General features: G+C 38.6%; 2 protein-coding genes across 5 annotated transcripts; both read left to right on the forward strand.

Annotated features, from left to right (window-relative positions):
• Positions 1–1,206: 1,206 nt before the first annotated feature.
• Positions 1,207–6,118, forward strand: ASDURF (ASNSD1 upstream reading frame). Of its 2 annotated transcripts, none has more exons than XM_023212414.2 (4): positions 1,207–1,417; positions 3,641–3,694; positions 5,121–5,196; positions 5,758–6,118. In XM_023212414.2, exons 1-4 carry the CDS (start codon positions 1,328–1,330, stop codon positions 5,835–5,837), a joined length of 300 nt encoding a protein of 99 aa, XP_023068182.1. In that variant the 5' UTR covers positions 1,207–1,327; the 3' UTR covers positions 5,838–6,118. The 2 variants fall into 2 exon arrangements, with proteins under 2 accessions (XP_023068182.1, XP_023068183.1); XM_023212415.2 differs by having other exon boundaries at positions 5,167–5,196.
• ASNSD1 (asparagine synthetase domain containing 1) lies at positions 1,207–10,665 on the forward strand. 3 transcript variants are annotated; one of them, XM_023212411.3, is made up of 6 exons: positions 1,228–1,417; positions 3,641–3,694; positions 5,121–5,196; positions 5,758–7,313; positions 7,593–7,774; positions 10,274–10,665. In XM_023212411.3, the coding sequence occupies exons 4-6, from the start codon at positions 5,850–5,852 to the stop codon at positions 10,557–10,559; spliced, it is 1,932 nt and encodes a 643-aa protein (XP_023068179.2). In that variant the 5' UTR covers positions 1,228–1,417; positions 3,641–3,694; positions 5,121–5,196; positions 5,758–5,849; the 3' UTR covers positions 10,560–10,665. The 3 variants fall into 3 exon arrangements, with proteins under 3 accessions (XP_023068181.2, XP_023068179.2, XP_023068180.2); XM_023212412.2 differs by having other exon boundaries at positions 1,271–1,417; positions 5,167–5,196; XM_023212413.2 differs by lacking the exon at positions 3,641–3,694 and having other exon boundaries at positions 1,207–1,417.
• The last annotated feature ends 2,196 nt before the right edge of the window (positions 10,666–12,861 follow it).

The raw sequence follows: 12,861 nt of genomic DNA on the forward strand, positions 1-12,861 counted from the left end.
CCGTCTCTACTAAAAATACAAAAACTAGCCGGGCGAGGTGGCAGGCGCCTGTAGTCCCAGCTACTCGGGAGGCTGAGGCAGGAGAATGGCATAAACCCGGGAGGCAGAGCTTGCAGTGAGCTGAGATCCGGCCACTGCACTCCAGTCCGGGCGACAGAGCGAGACTCCACCTCAAACACAAAAAAAAAAAAAAAAAAAAAAAAACATGCCTGGGCTTAAACAACCCATGATATATACATTTCTGTCTCAAGACAGTTTGACTCATCACATAAATCCACTTGGGCATCTCTGTGGAACCTTAAGATTTCCAATAATATAGTATAATTCTCAAAAACCTAAAATCATGTCTCTAATGTGAACATAAAACAAATACATGTCAAAGTTTTATTCAACTCATTAGTTAGTGAGGGAACCGATAAGACTTTAAAACCAGTACAGAATATTAGAGAAGCTAGGCATATATTAATAAAGAAATGTTAGGACACAATTGCAGGGTTAGAGACAAAGCTGACTAATGTGTTACAGAACAATACATCATAACCTGTGTTGGTATCTGGTACACCAGAAAAATTATTTGCATCTCTACCAAACCAAAATCTACCAGTTAACCTTTGCCCCTAGAGAATTGTAAAACAGCCCACTCAAGTCAAGTCAATATAATAAAGTCAAGTTCAGAGCAGCACTGAAAGAACATCCAGTAAATCAATCTCTTTTGCCTATTTCCAAGTTTTAGTCATTTTTTTCCACGGAAGTGAGATATTGCAAATATTGCAGGGGACATAGACGTAGTAAAAAACCACGAATTCACCTGAAATTCATACTGTATTTTATCCGGCAACCCTAACCACAAGTTAACCAAAATTTTACCAAGTCTGTATAGTTCTGTTGCCAACACAGTATCTCTTAACTATGTTCCTCAGCTTCATCTTTCCCTAGATAATAAATATTATATTAAGAGCTATTTCTATTGCACGGCTATTCTTGATATTTACCACTGGAGGGCGCACATAACTCGTAGTATACTAGATAAGACGTCATGAAGAAATCACCTGAGCGTTTCTGCATCTCAACCACTAGAGGCCAGTACAGGAACCTCAGATTTTGCAACCGGACTGTTTACTCACGCCCTAAGCAGCCACGCGCAGGCGCGAAACTCCTCCCCAGACCAGACACGGCCTGCGCATGCGTTCAAGTGAGCGCGCAGACGCTGTTGGTAAGACTCGCGGGAAAAGAAAGGGTGCGCGCGGCTGGAAGCGCGCATGCGCGGCGACTAATGCTCTAGGCTCCTTCAGGGCTGAGCATACAGCGTTTCTTGCGGTGGGTGGAAATGCCCAACCGAGGGACGCGCCCAGAGGACAGCCCTGTGCTGATCCCCACTGACAATTCGACCCCACACAAGGAGGATCTTAGCAGCAAGGTGAGTGTGAGACGCAATGAAAAGGCTCCTGGACTCGGGACTGGGCGCCACAGGACCCTAAAGTTGGTCCGCAGGGGGCAGCGTGGGGCCTGCCCGGGCCTCAGCTTTGCCCTGCTACTTTGCTCTTTATATTCTTAGCACTTGACAGCCACAGTTAGTCCTTTTGTTTTCTGAAAACAGTTGCGAAAAGGGAGATATTGAAATTTGCCCCCGAGACACGACCCAGGTGGCAGCGGGGCGGAGTTTTGGTTGGGTGTTTTCCTCCCTAGTATTTTTAAACTTTGGGAAATACCGCCCACCCCAAATCTGTTCCATCGCAGATATTCTCCATCCAGTTAACCATGCCAGCAACCCGGGATCCATCCTTGACGCCCATCATGGAAGCCTATCAGTTCTACCTTTGAAACTCATTTCAAATATGTCCCTTTATCACCGTGAACACTCTTAACCACCCCAAATAAGCCACTGTCATCTGCCATCGGGACCCCCGCCCCCCCTGCAAGGGCTTCCTAGCTGGTCTCTCCTCATCCATCTGTTAGCTGCTGCTTCTCCGTTAACCAAAGCAATGGTCCTAAAACACGCATTGGGTTGTCACTGTTACACCAAAAAGGGGGAGAGAGGAAGCCAATATAATATAAGCCTTAACTGCCATAAACAAACAAAACCTTTAAAGATAAATGGGGGTGGGGAGGGTTATAGCCCTTCAGGTATTACATGTCCTAGATTCTACTTTGGTTCTGTCCCAAACTTACAATGACATCTGGGCAAGTCTCCTTAATCTTTCTGTATCAGTTACTTTCTTTGAAGTAAAGTGAAATGTACACCTGTCATTCCTAAAATGGGAAAGCCCTGTACAAATGTTAAGTCTCAAAGAATGTTTACAAATTCGGCCTTGGAATTCAACCTCATTACTACAGCTCTGCCAACTGGGGAGACAGAAAAGTGCATACTCATGGGAATTGGGGGTGAATTTTCAAAAGACACACAGCCCATTCTGATTACCACCATGGCAAGCCACTTAACGCATACTGGTGAATACAAATCCCTGAGGTGTGTGTGAAGTAGCACAAATATTATAAAAGCTGCTTTTAGAGGCTCTTGTGTTACTATGTAATCAGTCGTGTTCACAAAATAGTTAAAGAGTTAAAAAGAAACTTAGTTTTCACTTAGTTGAGCCCTGCCCTACAAATAAATGAAGCCCAGGTCAGCACGGTGGCCCAGGCCTGTAGTCCCAGATACTCGGAGGCTAAGGTGTGAGAATCACCTGAGCCCGGGAAAATTGAGGCTGCAGTGAGCCGTCATCGCACCATTGCACTCCAGCCTGAGTAACAGATCAAGACCCTGTTTGAAAAAAAAAGAAACCCAGTTCAACAGTGCCAGCTCTATGCTAGTCATTGAGATAAAAAGGGAAAAAAACAAAGATGGAACATGATAGGTCTTACTGTCCCCAAATAAGGCATTGCTTGATTTGAATGTTTGACCGCACTGCTTAGTACATAAAATCATGAAAATATTGAAAAAAGTAAGCCACCCCTCATTCAATTTGCTTTTTTTTTTGTTTTCCAATCTAAATCACAGCTCAATTGAAAGACTGGAATTCCTTTTGGTGTATATCATATATGTATGTGTATATATATACACACACGTATTTTTTTTTTTTTCTTTTTTTGAGATGGAGTTTCGCTCTTCTTGCCCAGGCTAGAGTGCAATGGCGCAATCTTGGCTCACCGCAGCGTCTGCCTCCCAGGTTCAAGCAATTCCCCTGCCTCAACCTCCTGAGTAGCTGGGATTACAGGCATGCCCCACTATGCCTGGCTAATTTTGTATTTTTATTGGAGATGGGGTTTTTCCATATTGGTCAGGCTGGTCTCGAACTCCCGACCTCAGGTGATCCACCTGCCTTGGCCTCCCAAAGTGCTGGGATTACAGGCATGAGCCACTGTGCCGGGCCTGGTGTATATCATATATTTTAAATAAAAGGTATAAACCTTGTTGAGTAACTGTAGTCTAATCACTGTTTTTTCTCCTCCAACTTTTCCCCAACTGTACCCCCACACAGACTGCTGTTGAAGATAATCTGTATATTCACGAACTGCCCATTTGGAAAACCAGTACATCATAGCCGCTTATCCCATCTCTAATTTTAAAACAACCCCTTAAGTGATTCTCACTGAACATACTTTGAAAACATCTAGCTTAAGGAGTTTTTCTTTATTTCAATAGATTAAAGAACAAAAAATTGTGGTGGATGAACTTTCTAACCTTAAGAAGAATAGGGTGAGTTATTATAGGAATTCTGAATAATAAATATGTGGGAGGTTTATTTATGTTAACTATATATTAAAATTATAAGAATTATAAGATTTAATCATGCTTTAATAAAATGTATAGTATTTCAGCATCTTTTTAAATTGCAAGTGTCTAGATTCTTTTTTTAAATGGATAGATCTCATAGTTGAAGATGTCTTTTTTCTATCATATGCTATTCACATTGCATTTGCAACAAATGATACTAGTTGTATTTTGGTATCTTGGAGCTGTAATCACTGATGATGTTTATTTTATACCTGAATTTGGTGTTTTCTTTTGATACAAACAAACTTTATATTGAGATGAGAAGAAACTTTTATTTTAAATGAATGTGGATGATTATTGAACAAAAAAGGATACATTGCTTCCCCTCCCTCCAAAAAATTTTTACATAGATTTTTATAAATGTGTAACATGGTTATTTAATGCCATTTCCATTAATATAAACAAGCAAGCTACTGCTTTGTGTATAGTTTCAGTGTCAAATTACATTTTAACATTCAGGAACAAATTAGTTTGAGCTCTTAAAAGTATTTTAAAGATTATGTAATAACTGGTTAGATATTTCTGATGTCGTCACTTATGGAATATTAGAAGTTGAAGCACATGAAAAAATTAGCTGGGCACATGCCTGTACTCCCAGCTACTCGGGAGGCCGAGGCACAAGAATCTCTTGAACCTGGGAGGCAGAGGTTGCAGTGAACTGAGCACATCACTGCACTCCAGCCTAGGCGACACAGCAGGACTCCATCTCAAAAAAAAAAAAGTTGAGGCAGAATTAATACAGACTTTCTCTAGAGGGCAAATTGGCAGAAAGTCTCAACAACTCAAACTATAACACTTTGACCCAGCAGTTCCATTTATAGTAGTTGATACTTAAGGAGAGAATCATGGGAATGCACGAAGATTTAGTTACAAAGATATTCATCACAACGTTGATTTACAATAGCAAAGAGTTGGTAACACCTTAAATGTTTAGTATTTGAAGCTGAGCAAATAAACTGTAATATATTATACCTATATAGCAGTAGGTAAAATTTGGTCACCATAGCTTGCTTTGCCATTTTTGTGTTCTTGTAAAATAACACTTACTGATAAGAAAAAGTGTTCTCAATATATTGCTCACTGATAAAAGCATAAATCTGCAGATACAGTAAGAACATTTTTTGTTAAAATGGTATATGGAGAGAAAATAGTTTCATTTCAGTAGTAGCACTTTCTGGTAGTTGGGCAATGGATGACTTTTATTTGTGTTTTTGCTTGTCTGTGTTTGCTAAAGTATAGTACTGAATATATATTACTGAGGTTCAAGAATTAGTGATAATAGGGTTAAGGATTTTAACATCTACTTTTTAGATCAAAATTTGATATTAGCCTAAATTATGTTTTCCAGAAAGTATATAGGCAGCAACAGAACAGCAATATATTCTTTCTTGCAGACCGAACAGAAATGCTATCTGAGAGCAAAAGTAAGTTTTTTCTTTTTTGTGGCTTTTGGGGGGTGCCTAAATTATACTCATCTGAATGTTAAAATATATATCAAAAGATTAATGCAGCAGTTTGGTTTTCTTCAAGTTAGCCTTCCAAAGATGAGTCAACAGTTTAAAAAAAAAAAAATATATATATATATATATATCATAATATGTGTTAGAAAGCAATAGTTATTAACATGTGCTTTAGAGTTTCAAACAGGTCTAACTATGACAAACCATTACCACTTTCTACCTTTGTGACTTTGGGTGAAATACTTTAAGCCTCCAAGGTATTGTGGGATCTAAATAAGATGCTGTATAAAAAGTGCTTAGCCAAGTGCTTGGGCCAAAATGAGCACTCAGCAAAACAGAAGCTATTTTTGTAAAAGATAAACATTCTTTGTTAGTAGCCTGTTGTTAATTATCATTGGCACTGGCACAGTGTGTGTGTTTATATGGTTTGATTTTGGTAAACAGCTTGTTTTGCCCTCTGAATTGCTAGGTAAAAGTCCAAGAATTTTTATGTTATTTAATATTTATTCTCCTTCCCTGCAATAGGTATATTGGATGAACTGAAAAAAGAATACCAAGATATAGAAAACTTAGAGAAGACCAAAATCAAGAAACAGTCAACCTGATTTCACGTAACAATGTGTGGCATTTGTTGTTCTGTAAACTTTTCTGCTGAGCATTTCAGTCAAGATTTAAAAGAGGACTTACTATATAATCTTAAACAGCGGGGACCCAATAGTAGTAAACAATTGTTCAAGTCTGATGTTAACTACCAGTGTTTATTTTCTGGTCACGTCCTACACTTGAGGGGTGTTTTGACTACCCAGCCTGTGGAAGATGAAAGAGGCAATGTGTTTCTGTGGAATGGAGAAATTTTTAGTGGAATAAAGGTTGAAGCGGAAGAGAATGATACTCAAATTTTGTTTAATTATCTTTCCTCCTGTAAGAATGAATCTGAGATTTTGTCACTCTTCTCAGAAATACAAGGTCCCTGGTCATTTATATATTATCAAGCATCTAGTCATTATTTATGGTTTGGTAGGGATTTTTTTGGTCGCCGTAGCTTGCTTTGGCGTTTTAGTAATTTGGGCAAGAGTTTCTGCCTCTCTTCAGTTGGCACCCAAACATCTGGATTGGCAAATCAGTGGCAAGAAGTTCCAGCATCTGGACTTTTCAGAATTGATCTTAAGTCTACTGCCATTTCCAGATGCATTATTTTACAACTGTATCCTTGGAAATATATTTCTAGGGAGAATATTATTGAAGAAAATGTTAATAGCCTGAGTCAAATTTCAGCAGACTTACCAGCATTTGTATCCGTGGTAGCAAATGAAGCCAAACTGTATCTTGAAAAACCTGTTGTTCCTTTAAATATGATGTTGCCACAGGCTACATTGGAGACTCATTGCAGTAATATTTCCAATGTGCCACCTACAAGAGAGACACTTCAGGTCTTTCTTACTGATGTACACATAAAGGAAGTAATTCAGCAGTTCATTGATGTCTTGAGTGTAGCAGTCAAGAAACGTGTCTTGTGTTTACCTAGGGGTGAAAATCTGACAGCAAATGAAGTTTTGAAAATGTGTGATAGGAAAGCAAATGTTGCAATCCTGTTTTCTGGGGGCATTGATTCCATGGTTATTGCAATCCTTGCTGACCGTCATATTCCTTTAGATGAACCAATTGATCTTCTTAATGTAGCTTTCATAGCTGAAGAAAAGACCATGCCAACTAGCTTTAACAAAGAAAGAAATAAAAAGAAAAATAAATGTGAAATATCTTCTGAAGAATTCTCTAAAGATGTTGCTGCTGCTGATGACGACAGTCCTGATAAACATGTCAGTGTACCAGATAGAATCACAGGAAGGGCAGGACTAAAGGAACTACAAGCTGTTAGCCCTTCCCGAATTTGGAATTTTGTGGAAATTAATGTTTCTATGGAAGAACTGCAGAAATTAAGAAGAACTCGAATATGTCACTTAATTTGGCCGTTGGATACAGTTTTGGATGATAGCATTGGCTGTGCAGTCTGGTTTGCTTCTAGAGGAATTGGTCGGTTAGTGGCCCAAGATGGAGTGAAATCCTATCAGAGCAGTGCAAAGGTATGACACAGTGTTTCTTTTGATAATTTCTGAGACCTATTTTTGACCCTTAAAGCTTGTAGTATTTTGATTGTAAGAATATAGCATATTTTAGTTGCATTTAAACTACAACACAACATACGTGACTTCTTTAGAATTGGATATATTTTACTATTTTCTGTCTTTATCTTGTTTTTCTCCTAAAGTGTTATCTTTAGGTTTGCAATTTTTAAGCTTGTTTTCTTTACTGTGTAGTTGTAGTTGATAATATTTTTATGTGGATTTCTTTAAACCGCATAGGTAGTTCTCACTGGAATTGGTGCAGATGAGCAACTTGCAGGTTATTCTCGTCATCGTGTCCGCTTTCAGTCACATGGGCTGGAAGGATTGAATAAGGAAATAATGATGGAACTGGATCGAATTTCTTCTAGAAATCTTGGTCGTGATGACAGAGTTATTGGTGATCATGGAAAAGAAGCAAGGTAATTCTAATCATTTGAGTGTTGTTCGGTATTTTTATAAAAACAGCAGAGTGTAAATGGAGACTTCTAAGTTTGTTTTCTCTTTGGAGACTGTTCATATGAATAACAGCAGCAATAATAACTTGGCTTTATATTATAAACACAGTCAGAAACAGAGCTGGGAAGAGCCAGGAGAGCAGTTTTTTTCTAGAACTCATTCTCTAAGAAATGTCTAAGAAATGTATTTTCAGTAATTTTCAAAGGTAACGTAATGACAGGATTGTTTTTAAGACTATAGTGAAAAAGACTGTTGAAGCCAGGCATGGTGGCTCATACCTGTCATCCCAGCACTTTGGGAGGCCAAGGCGGGCCGATCACCTGAGGACAGGAGTTCAAGACCAGCCTGGTAAACATGGTGAAACCCCACCTCTACTAAAAATACAAAAAAAATGAGCTGATTGTGGTGCCGCATGCCTGTAGTTCAGCTACTCGGGAGGCTGAGAATGGCTTAAACCCGGGAGGTGGAGGTTGCAGTGAGCCCAGATCACGCCACTGCTCTTCAGCCTGGGAGACAGTGTGAGACTCTGTTTCCACATAAAAGACTATCAAAGTAAAACTGAGATAGTGAAATACTAAGATAAGGTATTTAGAGGGTTTTGTTCAGCTTTTAATGTTTGCTTTCCTCCCAGGAAGGGCATAAGCCCCACCTGCAAGCCTTCTTCTCCGATGTTATAGAAACTGGCTTTGTCTCTGTAGACATTTCTGTATGTACAGATCCATGCTGATTTGAAGGTAGTCCTCACACTGGATATTCCTCTGCCACATGTTTTTGAACACAATTCAGTCACATATTGCAGATTACCTAAAACCTTCAGAGAAACCAAGGCACTTTCATGTATCGATTCTTGCTTTTCAGGTTTATTTTTACCTATATCATATTTCTGAAGGTAGTGAACAAGTACAGTATTTGAATAAAACTTTCTAAGACATTAAGTAAGGATAAAGGAAGATGTGACATTTAGTTATAAAGAGCAAAAATCCATTCAAGTAGGCCAATTGATTCAAGTAGGTAGTTTATTACAAGGGTACAAGCATCCAAGAATAGGAAGTCCAGGTAAGCTCCCTGAGAATTAAACATACTACAGTTTCTCTCTCTCAGACTTCATTGTTTCTTGTCTCTACTTCAGTCTTTTCCTCTTTCCACTGACTTGTAGCTGCCTTTACACAGTTGTCCTTCTTAAGTTTCTGGTCCTAGCCCATGTAAAAGTTTGGCTACTACGTCATTATTCTATCATAATTTTCCAGATTTCACTATAAAATGATAACTAATACCATAATAAAGTCCGTAAACTGTTAAACTGTTTTCTCTTTGAAGGACGTGAGAGAGAAAGAGGTAGAAATTCAGTCTGTTATTTCAGCTAGGTCGTAGAGAAGGGAATTTGTCTAGTAAAAGCCACTTACTTATGAAAGTATTATATTATGCTCAAATAAAAATGCATATGAAGAATGTATAAAGCAGCTAATACAGAATTGAGATATAACAAATATAGTGGCTAGATCTAAATAATTTATTATGTATCTTGACATACATATTAACAGTAGTGTGTTGATTTGATTCTGTAGTTAAATTTGCTTTTGCAACTCATTCATTTTTATGTAATATTCCAGATAACAAATGTCTTTGCCTTTTCCAATCTCTTAACCTAGACTAAGATGTAATAAAATGGAAACACTAGTGTAACTGTATTGCATTTGGAGATGTGGGATGGTGGGTGGTAAAGTATTTTAAACAGAAAAAGAACAGAATTTTGTAGAAATTGGGGAAGCAAAAGGGCAGAAAGTTATTTTTTTTAATCTAATATTTTGTTTCTAGGTCATCCCAGAATTTAGGGAAAAAAAAAATATAATATTTTGTTCTGTTACAGTAATTTATCACCATTTAATTTGCTTAAGTATAATTAAACAATTTTGATTAACAAAATTTTACCATAAGTGTTTTGCAGGTTCAGACTGTGGAGCCCTTCTACATTGGTTCCATATCCCTAAAGTGTCATTTCTTTAGATGTGATAAAGATCAGACACAGATTGAATAGTTAGTTAAGATCATGCTTGTAGGCTAGGTATAGTGGCTCACACCTGTATTCCCAGCACGTTGGGAAGCCGAGCAGGTAGGTCACTTGAGTGATTCAGGAGTCCGAGACCAGCCTTGGCAATGTGGCGAAATCTCATCTCTACCAAAAAATACAAAGATTAGCTGGGTGTGGTAGTGCTCGCCTAGGTGGAAAAAAAAAAAAACATGTTTGTTTTCAAGGCCTCCACAAAGATACCTTGTAAGACAATTTGAAACTATTTCTGGACACAGTAAGCCTAATTTATTTATTGAGACTTAGATTGTTTTGTAGTATATGTCATATGTTATGAAACATTTAGTTTGATTAAATTTTAGCTATAAAACGGTGTATAAATCAAAGCAGGTTGATTTTATTTTTACATAGTGGTTATATTATTTGTTTATTTTAGATTTCCTTTCCTGGATGAAAATGTTGTCTCCTTTCTAAATTCTCTACCAATTTGGGAAAAAGCAAACTTGACTTTACCCCGAGGAATTGGTGAAAAACTACTTTTACGCCTTGCAGCTGTGGAACTTGGTCTTACAGCCTCTGCTCTTCTGCCCAAACGGGCCATGCAATTTGGATCAAGAATTGCAAAAATGGAAAAAAATAATGAAAAGGCATCTGATAAATGTGGACGGCTCCAAATCATTTCCTTAGAAAATCTTTCTGTTGAAAAGGAGACTAAATTGTAATGTGATTCACAATGTAACAATATAAAAATATGTTTTTATATAACTATATAAAAGTAAGATACTCTGCTGTTTTATTATTGTTTAATAATAGTAGTTTTAAAGTTCATTTGGTTGAATTTTCATTTTTTCCTGTCACAGAACTCCTAAAACCATGGAATTTCCTTAGTGATAGGGAGTATCTTTTGTTATTCGTAATAAGCCCCTTTTGATCACACCTGAGTTTATGCTAATGCAGTGACTTAGAGTGAGGTCTCTAAATAGCCTTTAATACTTGCAGCTTGGGAGGCCAAGGCAGTGGGATCCCTTGAGTCCAGGGGTTTGAGACCAGCCTGGGCAACATGATGAAACCCCATCTCTACCAAAAAAAAAAAAAAAGAAAGAAAAAAGTACAGAAAATGAACTGGGCATGGAAGCATGTGCCTCCCTACTCAGGAGGCAGAGGTGGGAGGATCACTTGAACCCAGGAAGTGGAGGCTGCAGTGAGGCTAGGATCACACCACTGCACTCCAGGCTGGGCAACAGTGAGACCCTGTCTCTCAAAAAATAAATATAAAAAGAGATTAGAAAAGTTGGAATTTCATCCCCACCCACCAACCTCTGGGAGGGAGAGTGTTGCTGAAGGTTAAGGTCTATTAAACTCTGTAAAAACTGTGGAACAAGATTTGATGAGCCTCTGGTTTGCTGAACATGTGGAGGTGCTGGGAGTGTGGCATGCCCAGAGAGGACATGGAAGCTCCTTCTCACTGTAATATTTTTTGAATACTTTGCCTTATGCATATCTTCAATTTGGCTGTGCCTGAGATGTATCCTATATCACAAGCCAGTAAACGTAAGTATTTCTATGAGTGTTGTGAGCCATTCTAGCAAATTATTGAACCTGAATAGGGGGTCATGAAAACACCCAATTTATGTAGCTGGTCAATCAGAAGTACCAGAGATCCAGACTTGAAACTGCCATCTAAAGTAGAGACACCTTTGGCACTGAGCCTGTAAGTTGAAGGATCTGACACTAACTTCAGGAAGATAGAGGCAGGATTAAACTGTAGGATACCCAGCTGGTATTCAGAGAGCTGGAGAATTGCTTGGTGTAGAAAAATCCACACATCTGGTGTCAGAAGTGTTGTGTGAGAGTGAAGAGAAAGAGTTTGTTTTCCCAGACTCACTCTCTTTGATATTTCCATCCAGAAATGATTCAGTTCCCTCTCCTCAGGGACCATGGTTTAGACAGGGTCCTGTTTCACGGATGAAAGAATTACAGGTTTAAAGAAGTTAAACAATTTGCTTGAGGTTCATCCTCCTGAACAGTACCTGTTACTTCTATTACGTCTGTTTAGGCAGCTCATTTTCCCACCCCAAAAACTTTTTAAGATTACAGTTGACCCCTGAACAACACATTGGAACTGTGCAGTTCCACTTATATTTGGATTTTCTTCTGCCTCTGCCACCCCCGAGACAGCAAAGTCAGCCCCTCCTCCTCCTCAGCCTAGTCAACCTGAAGACAAGGATGGATATGTCTTCCTCTATTTACCATGTCTTGCCTCTCATCCACAGTCACTCTCCCCACCTTTTTGTCTATTCACTCCAACCTGACATCCACCCACATTACTCAACTGTTAACTGCCATACCAGTGTCACTGTGAAATCTGTCCATTAGGGTCGACACCATTTCTGGATGTGGCCACCCTTTGATTCTTTAATCATAGAAAGAAATTTTAGGATCCTGACAAACAGGTCAATAACCTGGCAAAGGCTTTCACATTCCCCGAATTTACTCCCTGGAAGATGCAATGTTCAACCCAAATTTAGATACTACCTACATAGCTTTCATCCCTCAATCTGAAAGCAGACAATTTCAAGTGTCTGTGTGGACCTGAGCACTAAATTGACATTGCTTATATTGGGAGTAGATGAACTTAAGAGGTTTGCCCCATGGCTTAGAATTTAATATAACAAAAATACAGTTCAATACTGAAAATAGCTATGACTTATATAATGCTATATTCCAGGGGCTACTCTATTCTGTAAGATTTAAATGTATTAATCAGTCAAATTTTTATAAGGAATTTCCAGGTCATCTGCTCCAGAAGGATACTTGTGAGAGAGACAGAGAGAGAGAGAGAGGATATACATGCATGTGTGTGAACACCAAGAGGGCCTGGGTATTTACAACCTTCTGCTATTCAATCCCATTAGCTCTGGGATGGAGTTCTGTGTTGATCCTTTAAAAAAGGAGACAACTCTTTACCAAGATTTGAGACACATGGAACAAACCATTTGTCTACCTGGGGGTGGGGGGAAATCC

This window comes from Piliocolobus tephrosceles, chromosome 11 (genome assembly GCF_002776525.5).
Source record: "Piliocolobus tephrosceles isolate RC106 chromosome 11, ASM277652v3, whole genome shotgun sequence".
In the NCBI taxonomy this organism is placed as follows: Eukaryota; Metazoa; Chordata; class Mammalia; order Primates; family Cercopithecidae; genus Piliocolobus; species Piliocolobus tephrosceles.